The following is a 16971-nucleotide window of genomic DNA, read 5'->3' on the forward strand; positions in this document are numbered from 1 at the left end:
GGGGATCTGTCCCACGTCGCGTTGCCTTCCCGGGGTCGCTGATCGTTGCGGCTCTTCAGCCGAGCAGGTCACTGGTCATCCGGGGCAGCGGTGTTCTGTGGCGGCAGGGTCCTCTCCTCGTCGTCCGCTCCGACCCTGGAGGCGGCGGTTGTGCAGCGGTGACAAGTGGCAGTACGGTCCACAAGTGCAGGACGTACCCAGCCAAATGTCGGTGCAGCTGTGGGCACACAGCTGGGCTGTCGGGCAGGCTACCGACTGTGCGGATTCTCGTAGGGCAACTGTCCGTCTTTGCAGGTGAGTGACTGCTCGCTATGCAGTCACCTCGTGAGCTCGGACCGGACGGGTCCTCCTTCCCTTTGCTCTCGGGCTCCCGGTGCAGTTGCGGTCACGGTGTTCGGGCCAGCGGCGGCTGGTCCTTACTTTGCTTCCGCTGTTGCTTTGGGCCCCGGTCACGGTGGTCGGGAGGTCGTTGTCTTGGAGGAGATTCCTCCGTCGGTGCTGCGGCGATGGTCAGCACCTGCAGTCGCTTTCTTCCAAGGGGGTAGCGTCCACTGGTCCTGGGACGCTGGTCAGGGGGCAAGTTCAGTTGCAAGCCCTTGGAGATCTCTTTAGCAGAGTTTGGCACAAGTAGAGCAAAAGCCTTTTCGTAGTCTTTTTGTCTTCCTCTCCTTCAGCAGCAAGGCACCAGACACAGGCAAGAGTCAGCACCCTTCCTTGTCTCTCACGGTCCTTCTCGTAGGGCAGAGTCCTTCTGTGGCCCAAACCGGATCTAATTTTCAAGGAGCAGGGCTCCTTCTTTTATAGGCCAATTCTTTTGTTCTCGCAGGCCAGGGGGGCCTTTGCATAGCCACTCTCAGTTCTGGAGTACCCCGGCGGGTGTACTCCGGCTTCTGCTTTCAGTGTGAGGGGCAGGCGCATCAGACGCCCCACAGGAGGTGGAGCCAGCATTGTCCGGACAGGGGTGGCCAGAGTACCTAGTTGATGGGGGCTTCGCCCTTCCTGGGCCAGGTGCCGGCAGAGTCATCCGCCGCTCCCCAGGAGGGTGGAGCCAGCATTGTGGTGGCCGAGCACAGTGACAGTTCGAGTCAAGAGGCACTCCTACCTCCCACTAAGGTGTAATCTGTGCATTCACCACCTGTCATCCCTCCAGCCCTGTCACTCACACATACCAGACAGTCAGATACACATACCAGCAGAGGCGGCTGAAATGGTTAAGCAAGCAAAGGCTAACTTTCTAAAAGTAGCATTTGCCAACCCAGGAGATTAAAATAAACTTGACTACAAGAAATATCTTATCATCTTGAGTTCAGGCATACTAAACATGACTCGCTACCATGCTCCTTGAGCCTGCGGGGATTATAGGGTGTAATAATCCTCGCAGCTCAGTCTGGCCTAATGGAGCAGGTAGCCTTCAATAGTGAAATACGGTCTTCGTTGTAAGTCACTACTAGGACATGCCACGCTCATCAGGCTTGTCCTACCTTGCACCTACAACGCACCCTGCCCGCAGGCCTACCATAGGGGTGACTAATATGTAGTCAAGGAAATGGTCGGTGCTGGCAAGTGGGGACACTTGCCCAGCTAGCGTGACAGTACGAGACCGCACGCGGGTTCTGCGGTCGCAGTTCCCAGACACATCTTTACGGCTGCTTCGGTGGGTGGCGCAACCAGCGCTGCAGGCCCACCAGCAGTATTGGCCTCTACAAGCCCCGGCACTCTCTCTTGCACGTTACTAGGGACTAACAGTAAATCCAATGCACCAATCATGGATACCAATCGTATGTACAATTTATAGTAGGGAGCACTTGCACTGCGGCACGGATCAGCCGTGGCGCAGTGCCCTGAGTATCGGAAAACCAGCAAAACATCGGAGGCACATCAGCAAAAAGTGGAAGGGAGACTCACGCCAAGGTGCCAGGTCTAACATTGGGGAATGGCAATGTCCAAACCTGAGGTGTTTTTGGTCCAGGTTTCAGTAAAGAATGCTACGTCCAGGGTGGTGCTGTCCAGGAGGTCCCAGATTATGGTGGTGTGTTTATGGAGGGATCGGACATGGAGGAGGATGCATTGCAGGGTTTTCAGTTCGGTTGTGTTCTTGCAGGCGGGTTGAGCTGGGTCAGTGGGCTTGGCGGTGCTGCAGGTGTTCCGGCAGCAGTGACAGCTGAAGGGTCCGTGGGTGTCGGCTGATGATGCTAGCTTGCAGTTGTTGTTGTGGCCTGGGTTGAGAACGTGGAGTGCTGCTGGGTCGTCGTGTTGGCAGTGCAGTGATCCAGGGTTCCTGCCGCTGGTCGCAGTCGGGGGAGCGGACGGGCACTGACGGGGGCAGACAGGCCTGCCTCTGTTTTAAGTACTCACCAGTTTAAGGACCTCATTTAAGTTTGGAGACCTAGATGCCAGATGGCTGCAGAGGCATTATATGGCTCCAGATTCATCATGTCAAGCAAGAAGTCATGGTGGAACTGCTGTCACTTATGTGAGGCCTTCGGGTTGGCTTCAAATTTCTCAATTTCTATAAGCCTTGCAGCATTTTCTCCAACATTCTTCAACAATCTACAGCACTTTAAAAACAAGCATTTGTAATGCAATAAGTCTTGCATTTATGAGATTTTGAGCTATTGTCATTGTATATGACAATGCCTTTTATTTGTGTGTTTGAAAACCAACATATAAATAAAAGGCTTTGTCATTTACAATGCCAATAGTTCAAACTCTTGTAAAAGCGAGACCTATTGCATTGCTTGTTTTTTAGGCAAGGGGAGATTAAGTGATTTGCCCAGAATCACAGGATGTTGAGCGTTGTTGCCGAGACTTGAACCTGGTTCCCTAGCTTGGAGGTTGACCTCTCTAGCCATAAGGCTATATCGCCTCCCCAGCTGGACTGCCTTGTCAAGCAACTTCTCCATCTCTGGGATACAGATCTATCACCCACCAGACCCAGCCTCTAGCTTCATTGCATCGCTAGCCGATATCTTGCCACCACATGTCCTGTGTTATTCTAACTTTACAGTTATTGGAGACCTCAACCTTTATTTTGAGAACAGCAAGTGCCCCACAGCAGCTTCCTTAGTTGAGGAGTTGGTCTTCAGCTCCCCATTTAGCATCCTCTCCTACTCACGCATGTATACACATGCTTGATCCTATTTTCTCTAATCTAACTAATCTGTTTCTCCCCTCCCACTTCCATGTTTTTATCTCCTAGCCATTCCCTTTCAGGTTCCTGTTCTTAAAACTTCACTTGCCCCAGTGTTTGGGCAGGTTGTCAGAACATGGAAATGGGCTAAGGTAACCTCTGCCAGTTTCACTCCGGCCCTGCCCGCCAAACGCCCCAGTCTTGATGGCTATGTTAATTTAACCCTGTATACAGGTGGCCGACTGGATATCTGCGGAGCTGGAACAAATTGCACCATCGGTTGTTAGACTGTTACATAGGAGCAAACCAATGGTCGATTGGTTCAATGAAGAATTACTGGATCTTAAAAAAACTGTAAGCGCTTAGAATGCTCCTGACACAGAACTTTTGACACTGCTGGCAAAGCAATTTATCAGTGAGCTCTGAAACTATTTCACATAGCATCAGACATGTTTGTTGCAACTTTAATGCCTTTAAGACATGGTTGATGAGGGGTGATACCCCAAAACCGGTCCCAGGATGCTTGTTTCCAGTCCAGGTATGACCTGGCCTGGAAGTTTCGGCTGGACTGTTCCCATGGGAAACAGGTTCAAGACTGATTTGCATAGGGGTGAGTCCAAACTGGAATGGCATGGGGAGCAAAACAAATGATGTATTTAGGCCTAGATCTCTGTACTGGGGGTGAATGTTAGAAATTGTTCAGCATTCCATCCATAAATTGTTCTTTTTGCATTTAGCACACCGAGTAGGACGGGTATGCCGAGACGTGGGTCCCATGCTCACCATTTTTTTTAAACATACTTTTTATTGGCATTTAAGTATCAGCAGTACATATTCAATTCATTTCCTAACCATAGACATTTCTGGTCAAAAGTTCATAGTGCTATTCCTAGTTGCTTAGCTATTTCGCTTGCCCATCTCTCTGCTCGCTGTGTTACTTTCTGCAGTTATGCAACTTTAGGAGTAAGGGACTGTCCTCCAATATAACAAACAAACATTTCCTCCCAACTACCCCCGTCTTCCCCATTCCTCCAATCCCCCCCTGTGTCTCCCAAGCGGGAGCACATCTAGCAATGCCACCGACATCTCTGGGTGGTAAGGACGCTTGGTTTGTGTCTTCTGGAGACATCGGGCCCAGCAGCTCCTTATGACTGTGTTCTGAAGAGCTTATCTTTCGCTGTTTATTGGTGCCCATTAATGTACTCATGACATCCACCCTATTCGGAGTGAATGGGGGTTTCCTCCTTTCCGGATCTAGACTACCCGCCACCCATTGCGTAAAGTGTTGGAGTTGTCCTGCCAGGTAATAATTCTCCATATCCGGCACTGCTAACCCACCCTCCACCTACGCCCTTCTCAACGTGGCTAAGGCCACTCTGTTTCTGCTGGGCCTACAGATAAAAGTTGTAATAAGAGAGTTGAGCGAGCGAAACCGGCGCCCTGGGAATCCACACCAGTAGGGTGGTGAAGTAATATAGCAATCGGGTCAGGGTGATCATTCTCAGTAGGGAAATTTGCCCCACCACCGATAGGGGTAGTGTTCCCCAGAAAGCCATACAACCTTTTAGCGATCGCAAAGCTCCCCCTACATTCCCCTCCTGAACATCAGAGAGGTCTTGATATACTTTCACCCCTAGGTATCTGAAACAACGCTGGACCCACTGTAGGTCACCCAGGCCCATGGGAGGCGGAGTATCCCTTGTCACTAGGAAGAGTCGCAACTTCTGCCAGTTAACGCATAGTCCAGAAAGCGTTCCGAACTCGGGCATCATGCGCCGGGCCCCCTCTAAAGCTGCAACAGAGTCTTTTAGAAATAGCAGGCGATCGTCCGCATATAAGACAATGTGATGTGTCTGATCAGCCAGTCTGATACCCTCATATGGCATCCCCGAGCACACTACGCATGCAAGTGGCTCTATCGCTAGAGCGAATAATAGGAGGGAGAGCGGATACCGCTGTCTCGTGCCCCTCTCCACCCGGTACTGCATGGAGATGTTGCGGCCCGTGCGGACCCTGCTACTGGGTCCTTATATAGTATTTTAACCCACTGGATGAACCCCTGTCTAAGCCCCATTTGTGTGAGCACCTCATACAAACATTCTCATTCAAGACTATTGAATGCTTTCGCAATATCAATAGCAAAGATCGCCCCCTTCGGAGCTTCCTCCGTACCCTGCTGTAGGACTGTGAAGAGACGCCTGATGTTAAGGGTTGTATTTCTGCTAGGGATGAATCCTGCTTACTCGGAATGGACCAAGAAGGTCATATGTGGCAGCAGTAGGGTGGCTAATATCTTACTTAGGATTTTAAAGTCTAAATTTAGCATCAACAGCGGTCGATATGCTGTGCACTCCATTGGGTCCTTATCAGGCTTGAGCAGGGGAATCATTACTGCCTCTCGCGTTGTCTGTGGTAGACTCCCATTGTCCCATGTGTCCGTGTATAGTTCCACCAATCTAGGCGCTAGTTCTGTAAGGTATGTGGCATAGAATTCCTGGGGTAGTCCGTCGGTGCCTGGGGTTTTCCCTCGTGCCATAGCTGCGACTGCCCCTCATCTCCCGTTCTGTTATTGCGGATCCCAGTAACTCTGCCTCCTCCGCCTCAAGGGTGTGAAGCGGGAGGGGTGACAAATAGTCTACAATTCTAGCTATCTCACGGCTGCCCGTGCTTTTGTACAAGTGGGTATAGTAGTCACGGAATCTGTTATTGATCTCCTTCTGCCTATATAAGGGCCGTCCTATCTGGCCATGAATTGTCAATATAGTACTGCCCCTCTTGGACGGGTTGGCAAGCCATGCCAACAGTCGCCCTGCCTTGTTCCGTTCGGCATGAGTCCTATCCATGTACTGCTGGTAGTCAAAGCAACGCAAGCGCTCTTCCTGAACTGCTACCTCTTCTTTGGCCTCTAGTAGTTCCTGCCTCAGTTCCGGGTGTTCCGGCCGTCTACGCTCTAAGTTCTTGAGTGCCACATCTGCTCTCTCCATGTCTGCTGTAAGCATCCTACGAACCCCAATAGAGGTTGCCATGCACCACCCTCTGATTACAGGTTTAAAGGCCTCCCATAATTCTAGAGTCCGTGGAGGCCGCATTGTAAGTGAAATATTGTATGATATGTTCCCTAGTCTTGTGCTGGAAGACTTGGTCTTCCAGGGCTTCCGGTTTGAGGCGCCACGTAGGGATGGGCTGTGATAACATCCCCTCCCCCCTTTAGCCTAATCATGAACATTTTATGGTCTGAGATTGTTCTGCTCAGGTACTCCGCCCCCCCCCCCCAAGATGGGTGTAGAGGTCCAGTGTGCTTAAAAAAGTGTCTAGACGGACATGCAAATTGTAGGTGTGGGATAGGTGTCCCTGTCAGTTGGGTTTGCGCTGCACCATGCATCCACTAGCCCCCAGTGGGTTTGCCAGTCGGGAAAGGATCGAGCTACGGTATGTACAGCAGAGTCTCGAAGTGGCGGGTGTGATCCATCCATTTCATTGTCCACTATACAATTGAAATCTCCCCCTATTAGGACCGCTCCAGTCATGTACAGTGTCAGAACACCCGACAGCTGCTCCAAAAATCAAATATTATCTACATTTGGGCCATGCACATTTAGCGGGGTGATATTCCTCCCGTCAAGTCTCCCAGAGACAAGCACGTTTTGTCCCTCAGGATCTATTTTATGCTCAATAGGTTGAAAGAGGACCCCCACCCGTACCCAGATCAAGACTCCTCGGGCAAATGCTGAATATCATGTGTAAAATGCTTTGCCCCTCCAGGGCCTGCGCAATGCTGCCCCCTCAGTGTGCAATGTGTGGGTCTCTTGGAGCATTGCTATCTGCAGAATAGAAGGCGGGCCACCACCGGCCGCGGCAGCCTGCCTGGCTGCGGTGCTCGAGCGGGTACTCTGTGTGCCCGTTCTAAGGCGAAGAATATGGACAGGCCCTCTTCCGCCACCGCTGTGCACAGCCAGCGCTCTAGGTATTCCACCATGTCGTTCCCCTCAACTTTTTCGGGTAGGCCCGTGACTCTTATGTTGTTTCGGTGGGTCCTGTTTTCCGCATCTTCTGCATGTTGTTCAAGGATCAGGACTCTTTTTCCTATGTCTGTGACCTTGTGTGCAGTCGCTGCTACCGGCGGCTTCAGGCTTTCTAACTCCTCCTCTGCGACCGTGACCCGGTCAGCCAGCTTCATGTGGTCTGCTCGTAGGGGGCCCAGGTCCTCCCGGATTGGGTCTATCTTGGTCTCCACTGCCGTCCGTGATCTCTCTATGGCCTGCAGGATGTCGTGAAGTGATGACTCATCTTGGTGAGTCGCCCCTTCCTTTCTCGTTCCCGAGAGTGAGTGTGGTTCTCCTTTTTCATCACTCGTTACTCCTTGATGCTCGGTATCGCGTCTCTTGGTAGTCTGGCCCATGGTGCCACTGGTGTAGGTGCTCGCTACCTCCGATGCGGCGTTCAGCTGGATGGGCCAGCCACTGTCTGACGTACTGCTCCGTACGCCTCACTCGCCGTTGCTGGTGCTCAGGGTCATGACTGTGCACGCCTCCGCTATGTAGTGGGTAGGTACCAGCCCACGGCCTCACCTCTCTCGTACCAGCAGACGGCATTTTATCTGCTTGCCAAAAGCCTCTCCTTAGTGCCCTGGGTCCACTGGGCTAGTGGTGGTCGAATTCCTCCCTTACTGCAGGATCTACTGTCTCCATCTACCCGTCCTGTGTTATTGTCGCGTCAGGCATGGAGTCTCGATTGCCATTGCATGCCCCCTTGCGGCTCTGTGGGCCCGTATGCAGCTGAACAGTGTCTCAACCCACCTATTCAATCGGTCCCGCCCACATGGCCTTCCTCCCACGTATGCCTCAGCATTAGTGACTGCTGCACCGTCCTCCTGTATGGCCCAGTTGTCTGGCTACCATGCCGCAGCGGTGACCCTCCTCCTCAGACTCTGTGGAGCTGTGACTGAGGCTCTATCGTGGCCACTATTATCCCTGGAGGCCGCTGGGGCCAACGCTTTCACAAGTTCCTCCCCAGTGTGGGTCTCCTCGCAGGCCTTGCGTGGTGCACCGCTGTTCCCCTGCTTCCGTTGTCCCACTCGCGTTCTGCCAGGTGCCACCAGGTGTCCACCCAGGCCTCCCAAGTCCGCCCAGTGGCGCCAGGCAATCTCCGCAGTGTATAAGTGCCCACCCAGGCCTCCCACGTCCGCCCAGGGGCGCCAGGCACTCTCCGCAGTGTATAAGTGCCCAAACGTGTGTCCCACTTTGCCCGCTGCTTTCACCACCAAACTCTGTCCCCACAGTGTTCCCCCACACTACCTGCTGTATGCGGCTGCCATTTTGTGCCTCTGTTCCAAGGCCGTGAGGGTTGTGGAGCGCTGCGAGCTTCTTGTCTCCATGACTGTGCTGGCGCTCCGACCCCTCCCGAGTCGGTGCTGACTCTCAGGGCCAGTTGTTCAGTGGTGACAGGTGGGTGCCTCATGTGCCCGGTCCAGGGGTCCGCTCTGCTCAGCTCTGCCTACTTACTTGCGCCTTTCACAGACCAGACCTCCGGCGGCGCTCCCCGTCCTCTCTCCCCGCAGTTACTGATTTTCCATTGAAGCCTATGTTCTGGTGTGAACATGGGCTTCTATTGGAATTCTCAAGGGTATATTATCAAGCCCATTAATGCCGCTTTAGCGTCAGTTTCCTGCAGCTAAAGCAGCGATAATTTAACGCCGTTCTTGATCATATGCCCCATTGTTCTTTATTTATTTGAATCCTACGCATTCATTAAGTGCACATCATTATTTGTTTTTGAAATTCTTGTTACTTGCATAAAATGGGATACAGTCCAGGGGCCATTTAAAAAGTATCAGCCTTTACCCCTGCAAGGTCTGGTTACGTACCTCAGTCTTGCTCCTGTTGGTTTGAAGCCACATAGTCCACAGAAACTTGCAGGAACCCGGATGCTGCCACCAAGATCAGAGCCCAAGCCGAGTATGGATCCTCCGCCTCCTATTAGAGCACCTTCCCCTCCAGAGGAACCACCAGGGGTCTTCTTGTGGTTCAAGGGATTTAGAGTTTGACCATATATAGGGTTGCTGCATTCAAAGCTGAAGAGATCCAAATTGAAATATTAATTTAAGAACTGCGCATGCAAATCTGCAAGTTTCAATATGGGCAGAAGTCGTTTCTCCTTTTTTAAATGTGTATCTGTTAGGGAATAAATATTATACATTCAAGTTATTACATTTTTGAGTGTCTTCTAAATGTTAGAATATTTTGTTTATCTAGTTCTGAGGATGGACAAATGTTTAAGAAACTGCAAGACTTGGTTTACGGGATTGTACAAGAGACCCATGAGTCCACCTATCTGCAGCACCAGGGCATCGCTCCTTCCCATCCTTCTATCAGAATCCAATCACATCATCCATATGCACCACCTGTGACTTGTAAGAAAGTGGATTAGGAGATGGGGGATGGGTGAGAAACCACCACAAATAATAATCACAATCCATGTCACAGCAAACCACAAATCACTAAATAAACCGGAGGCAAACCCTCTGGTACCTTGGCAAAGAAGCATTCAACCTAATTTACAGGTGATGTGTAAAGTATCCATGCAGCACTCAAACAGTAATGAAGTGAAAACATAACACAAGAAAGTGTCATATTTAATGAATACAATTACACAGAAATTGCAAAAATCCAATCAATAGAACTGGAGTTATGAGTTTTTAAACATTTAGGTAAAAATAGCACAAAAAGACGTGAATCAGCAACTGCAGTTATCTGGTTGGGCCAGATTGGGACAGTCTCAATTTTAGGTCAACTGTAATAAACTGGCCGGATACTGGACCAGGTTTATCCTGCTGGAAGTTTTACCATCTGATTTCAATGTGAGGATGGTGCGGTGCTCCTCTGTGCATTTCAGCGTCTCTTGAAGTTACTCTGTGATTCGGTGAGGCTTTCAGTTGGAAGCTGTGCAGCTCTGCATCGCTCGACGCCAATTCTGTGAAGCCTTTAGTAAGGAGCTGTGTGGTGTGGCTCAATTGGATCCAGTGAAGTTTTTATTTGAGAGATGTGCTGTGGGGCTCTGCGTCACTCAGCATTGGATGCCGTGAAGTCTTCAGTTGGAAACTGCACGTCTCTACAGGGCTCTGCATCTCTTGGCACCAGATCTGGTGAAGCCTTTGGTGAGGAGCTGTGTGATACAGCTGCATTGGAGTCACTGAGGTTTTCAGTTGGGAGCTGCATCGCTCTGCACCGCTCAGCATTGGATCTGCTAAGGAGCTGCGCCGGGCTCCGCATCTGATCCAGGGAAACCTTCAGTTAGGCAGGGAGAAATAAACTTTGAATTCAGGCAAAAATCCAGGACATTGACAAGAGCACTTGGGGTTCATTTCTCACTCCCACAGAGGCCAGCAGAGGAGACAATATCTGAGCCATTTGGGTCTGTTCAGGTGGGAAGCAGTAGAGGCCTCCCAAACTTGTTGTACCCCTCCAGTTCACTCAAGAGGTCTGCCAACTAACCCTTGGAGTCACATATGGGGTCCTGGGTTCAAGGCAAGCAAGTCCACTCTTCCTTCAGGCTAAAAACAGCAGCACAGGCCTTCAGACCTTTGCCTAAGCCCCAGGTCAAGGAGTGTTCTGATTTCAGGACCCAGAGATACCCACGTTCATGCCCAGTGCCAGCCTGTAGGTGGGGATGCATGATTGTCTGACAAACAATAGGTCTGTTCAGTTCTTCCCTTTTCCATTGGTTATGTTCTAGCCTGGCATTAAAACAAAGAGCAGCTGACTCAGGTGTGCACTGCATCTGCCAGTGACTAGTCTGCAGTTAGGAAGGGCCTGGGTACAGCCCCAAGCCACTCTTTGAAGTGAAACCAGGGCAAGAGCACAGCCATCCTGTCAGGAAGATCCCCACCACACTAAACCCAGGTCCTTTGTCCACTGTCTGGGAGAAATGCACATCAAATGAAAGGGGAGCTTTAACAATCAGGTGACCCCCGACACTGGCAGAAAGGTACTTTTGGATTAGACAGGATTAACCCAACTTTTTTAAAGTGGCATTTTGAAATAGTAATTTGAAATCCGACGTGCTTTTAAATTTCTATTCCAAGGAGTCCTTGAATAATTTTTCTAGCTAGTTCCAAACTGAAGATATTCATTGTTGTGCTCTGCTTTTTTATGGGAGAGGCAACCTTGCTGCAGTGAAAAATGACTTTGGAGGTTTTCCCTTCCAGACAGGTACAACATTAACTATACATGCCCTACATTTTCATTACCCCGCGTCCTGCCCTGTGGGCTTTTAAGGCCTAACTTAGGGGTGACTTATAAGTACAAAAATTCACGGTTTAGGCCTGGCAAATGTTTTTTTTGGGCAGATCAAAATGGAGGTATAAAACTGCACACACAGGCTTCAATGGCTGGCCTGTAGGCATATTTTACAGTGCTATTTTAGTGGGTTGCACAATGCAATAAGTGCTGCAGTCTACTTGTATCATTCACAAGCCCAGAATATATACACTACCATATACTAGAGTCTTATAAGTAAATGAAATGTGTTGAATTAGGTGTATGCCAATGTTTCCATGTACTAAAAGGGCGCAAGGGCTTTACCACTGGTTAGCAGCGGTAAAGTGCACAGAGTCTTAATACCAACAGAACCGGGTTCAGTACAAGAAGACAAAAAACTGGGGTGATCCTGTAGAAAGAGCACATTTCCAACACCACCTTTGTGTGCTATCATTCTATACTGTTGAAAGACTCCAATCATATTGGTGGTCACATCTAGTAGATGTCTCAAGCCCCCAAATTAAACTAGGACATCTTCAGATATTAGGAATTTTCACAAAAGCTGCTGCTTGTAATAGTGATATATAAACATCCAAAATCAGTGCACAAACAATCGTTGAGGTTTTAATAATATTTAGTGCTGTATAACACAAATGTAACTTAAGTTAACAACAAGTTTATAAGCAAGTTTCCTTTTTTATGGTTGCCATAACTCCTCAAAGGGATTCCTGGTGGGAGTAAATAGTTTAACAAGCAGGGATATCTCCTTCACGAGTAGAGAGACAACTCCACCCACAAATCTCATTTAAGATGCAGGAAATTGGCATTACAAGGTGCAGTGTTCTTTGGAGGTTCCATGCAAACATATATAAGTGAGCATTCCCAAGCTTCTGTTTGACCTTTCCCACCCTAGAAATGGCCAGAAAGGTACTGCAGCAAAAGCTGAAGTAACTTCCCTTCTAGGATGGGAATGTCAATGGATCACTCCCATGAATGCTCCATTCACATTTTGCATACTTATCTGCTATGGAGACCTAGGGAGGGTGAATATAACCTCCCAGGGAAGGACATTCCCCATAATACTATACCCAAACTAAAGGAATTAAATGTGCACACTATTTTCCCCCTCCAACTTAATATCTCAAAACAATAATGACAGCAGTAGTTTTGTGGAATCACTATGTCAGATTCTTTGGAATCTAACACCATTTTGAGCCGGTTTTAGTACAGCCACCCTCGTAGGTATTTGCAAACATGCTTGGAAGGGAATCTAAATATCGTAAATCTACTTACGCACCTACTGTTTCAACAATTGTATTACTGCATTGAGATTCCCAGTAGCACGCCTGAAAACCTGCAGCTTTCCAGGCCCACTATTGGGAATACTGTGAATACCAAAAAGTTGCAAGTTGCTCCCGCAAGTAGCTTTAAAACTACAGGTGCAGACTTGAGCTTTTATTATGAGTTCTGCAACTGAAGGACTGCTGCAGAGACAGCGCCAAGAGTGCAGTGCTCGCGGTCCACTGTAAACCATATTACAAGTTGACAGCAGGGCCTGCGGTGTGTCTGGGTGGTCCTACGGCAGACTGTGAATGTATTTCCATATATATCGATGCCTGGGTGTGTGCATGATACATATGGAAAAATCCCACCCAACCATTGCCATCTGACCCATATGGGGACACCTCACTGTTGCCTTAAAGACTAGCGCATTGCTGGACTCGCGCTACCTGCAGCTCTTGTAATCAGCAGCTCGCCGCACCCGCTCCGCGGGTGCCGCTTCGCCGTGGATCTAGCGCGGACTCTGCCTGCTTCCTGTGGAGGTAATTGGGAAAGGACTTTGGGACCAGCAAAGCTACAGGGCTGCGAGCGTGCAGGGACTACCTGACCCAGGTGTCCCTGCAAGACCGAGCCCACCTTCCGGTCCGCTCTCCCTGTAGCTCCGCCCCCCGCCCTTTCAAACTACTATAAACAGTGTTCGTTCTCCCGCAGCGCGGGACACAGCCCGGGGCAAAGACCGGGCTAAGAGCGGGCCGTTTGAGGCCGTTCGAGGTCTAAGAGGTCTGGGCTGGGCCATATCCCTTGGCTGACCTTCTCACCATCTGTGTTAATTTTATTTGTGCTACTGTTCCTTGTTGTTTCCGATCATGTGTACACGGGGCAGTCGCAGTAAAACTGCCAAGGGTCTTAACAAACCTAGTGGGACTCTGGATGATTTCCTCACAAGGACCAATCTGGCCATTGATGCGGAAATTAACAAAATGCAGCATAGGGTTTCCCTAGAACTAGATGCTGCACGTAAATTGTCTTTAAATATTGCTTCTTCCAAAAAATCATCCTTAGGAAACCTTGCCCTAGCGCTAACCCCTGAGCGAACATCTGGCCCTCGCCCGTTGCTTACTGTGGTAGATATACATCACCCGCTAAGCACATCCCCTCCTGAGCTAGTTAAGGAATCTACATTAACACTTCCGGAGGAGTTTGCACCACCTACATTTGTGGCTGGTACAAGCTCCCCAGTAAAAATTGTCGTGCCCAAGATTGCTGCTAATGATAAAAAGGTTGCCCTTCGACAGAAAAAAAGTCTTGCTAGGTCTACTTTTGCTCGCAAAAAGGCCAAAATTGCGAGATCCCAGTTTTGTAATAGTAGGCGGCCATTGGGCACATTTGGGGTTAGGGAAGGAAAAGATAAAGCTAATACAGCACCATTAGGCAGTGATAACATCCATGCCCCAAGCGGTGTGATGCTGGATCCCTCGGTGGTCATTTTCCCTGACAAGAGTAAGGAAGGGTCAAAGGAGAGTAGTTTGAGTGCGACAGATGGGGATAGGAGGGGGGATGAGGAATTTTTAAAAACTGTTTGGGACACACTTAAAAAGTTACTTTCCCCCCTGGAACTTAGACTCTCCAGAATGGAAAACCATTTGTTAGAAATGGACAGGACTATAGTCACATTGGCTAGCCTTAGTCTAAAGCAAATGGAAGCTAGGTTCCCACAGGGAGATGGCTCAACTTCCCAGGCAATAGAGTCAGAACCCCCGCCCCCCCCCGAGCCCCCCCACCTCCAGGTCCTAAACCTGTACCAAAACCCCGCACGAAAGTTGGGGACAACGCTAATATTATCTCAAATCTGGGCGTTTGTCCCCCATCCCAGGACCCAGTACCACCCAAACCCAGGCAACAAGCTTGCCCCACAAAGACTACAGCACCATCTAATGCTAGGGCTCAAACTTGTCCACAACAGAATGTAGCACGCTCTAAATCTAGGCCACAAGATGTTGTACAACAGCCTAACCATTTGACTAATAAGAATATGCCATCTTTAGAATCTAGCCGACCGAATTTCCGTGGTGGTTATATTGACTTACCACCAGAGGCATGTCCATATGTCATTGTTTTAGCTGGTGTACCTGCTCTTGACCCACAAACTAAAGAGAATCATTGGTCTCTCAAAAATAAGGTCATTTATTGGCTTAATACGAATAGACAGCTACCTAGTCACCAAAGAAGTCAGGTACTAATGGTGCGAAGAGTACCATGGGTTGGACCCACTCACAAAACCATCACTGGTGATTGTATAGTGGTGTCCTTTGCTGACCCCCATACAGCTCAGCATCTTTGTTCGTGGGCCCCGTGCGAAGAGGACCACTCAGTCGTTGTTAGACCCCTCAGCTTTTTCTATCCTCCTCAACGACAGCTTGGAATGGGAGGGTCTTGGACGACAATCCAAAAGCCCAGGCACAGAGGATATGGGATTGGTGGGTATAACCAGAACACCTGGTGGCAGGGTGTTCCCACATCAAATATGTTTGGCTGTTTGGAGGAGGTTGACTGACTCGGGGGGTGGTTGCTTTAGAACAACCAGTAGACTTTACTCCATCCACCCTGTCAGTACCTAGTGTGGCTTGCTCTATGACAGCATCAGGCCCACAAACAGCAATGGACAATGTTTATAATCTAATCCCGACTGAATTAGGAGTTCAGGGACAATTTGAGACTTCCAGCCCCAGTAATCCAGATAACGAAATTAGGGTGGCCTCATGGAACATAGCAGGTTTAAGGGGTCGCTTGGATAACGATGATTGGGTAGATTATATTACCACATATGATATCATCGTTTTCCAAGAAACCTGGTCAGTTGATCCCCTGTTTAGAGTAGGCTTCCTAAATTTTCATAAACCAGCAACACAGGGCCCCAGGGGTAGGGCTTCGGGTGGTCTTACTATATGGATAAAAAACTCACTTGGTTTCAGCGCCAGGGAAATCCGGGTGAAGAATACTGATCTCCTTTGTATATCCCTAAGCAAGGAAAACTGTAAGGATATTGTTTTAATTAATATCTATGCCCGAGGTTGTCAGGGTGGAAGGAAGCAACCTATCCTTAATGATTTGGAAGATTTCTTAAATGAGTATAAAAGTGACCAGCTCATTTTAGTGGCTGGTGACCTGAACTGCTCATTTGATCCCATCCCGAGTCTTGCCGAGGATGTAGGGATAGATGAGGATATTGTCTGGAATATTCCCCCGCTAGCAATAAATAGGGTTGTCAGGGGTACGGAGGCTGCCCTTCACTGGCTTGGGCTCTGCCTGGAATGGGGGCTCCGAGCGGTGAATGGCCGCAGCCTGTCTGACAAGGCGGGAAAACCAACCTTTGACAATGGGTCTAGTTCGAGTCGCATCGACTACATATTGATCAACATTGAATCCTGGGCTACTGTAATTGATATGTCAATAGAAACCAGGCCAGAGAGCGATCATAACCCACTCTCACTTGTACTTAGGGTCCCTGGTCTAGGACTCCCTCAGACAGAAACAGCTTGTATCACATCAGACCTAGTTCCATGTGACAACAGAAGACGGGTCAAATGGTCAAGGGTCATAGCTGACCAAGAGCTTGTCTGTCAAATAGAAGCACAGGTCCTAGACACTAGAGATAGGATGTCTGCTTTATCTCTTAATGACAGGGCAAAGCCCACTATTGTTGATCTCCATGAGGCATGTTTTGCGGCTATTAGGGATCTTCTCACTAGGCCATGTAGAAAACAGAAAGGGAAGCCATTCAAAGGTTGGTATAATAAAAATTGCAGAGAAGCCCATGGCATCTTAATTGCTACCGTTAAATCTAGAAACACTCCAGACATCAGGATAGCGAGACAGGCTTACAAACGCATTATTTGGGAAGCTAAAAGGGAATGGGATGATTCGTACTGGCTTGATCTTCTTCAAGCCTGTGAGTCGTCCAACCAAATTAAGTTTTGGGAGTTAGTCAGATGGGGTAGGGGCTCAGATTCACTAAACCCTGAAAATCATGTTTCCGCTGCAGATTGGGTGGAATTTTTCTTAGCTCAATTCAAAGATCCTAATATCGTCCAGTTGGCAGGCGAGCCCTTAGCAGGGACTATATTAGTATCCTATGGGGATAGGCTCACCTTTTGTACCTCTGACACCAAACAGGCACTCGGCTCTATCCAGTCTTGGAAAGCCCCAGGTATTGATGCAGTACCAGCGGACCTTTTTGAATTGAATCTTGATCTGTGGGTCCCCTATATAACAACATTAGCAAATTCTATTGCAGCAGGGGAAAGG

General features: G+C 49.2%; 1 protein-coding gene across 1 annotated transcript in view; it reads right to left on the bottom strand.

Annotated features, from left to right (window-relative positions):
- LOC147747107 (vitamin D3 hydroxylase-associated protein-like) overlaps positions 1 to 16971 on the bottom strand; it is a 329790-nt gene that overhangs the window by 242035 nt on the left and 70784 nt on the right. The window contains exon 5 of the mRNA XM_086952358.1: positions 8994 to 9200. Within this exon, the coding sequence (XP_086808484.1) occupies positions 8994 to 9200 (207 nt within the window). The remainder of the gene's footprint in view (positions 1 to 8993; positions 9201 to 16971) is intronic.

The sequence above is a fragment of the Lissotriton vulgaris genome, chromosome 1_1 (genome assembly GCF_964263255.1).
Source record: "Lissotriton vulgaris chromosome 1_1, aLisVul1.2, whole genome shotgun sequence".
In the NCBI taxonomy this organism is placed as follows: domain Eukaryota; kingdom Metazoa; phylum Chordata; class Amphibia; order Caudata; family Salamandridae; genus Lissotriton; species Lissotriton vulgaris.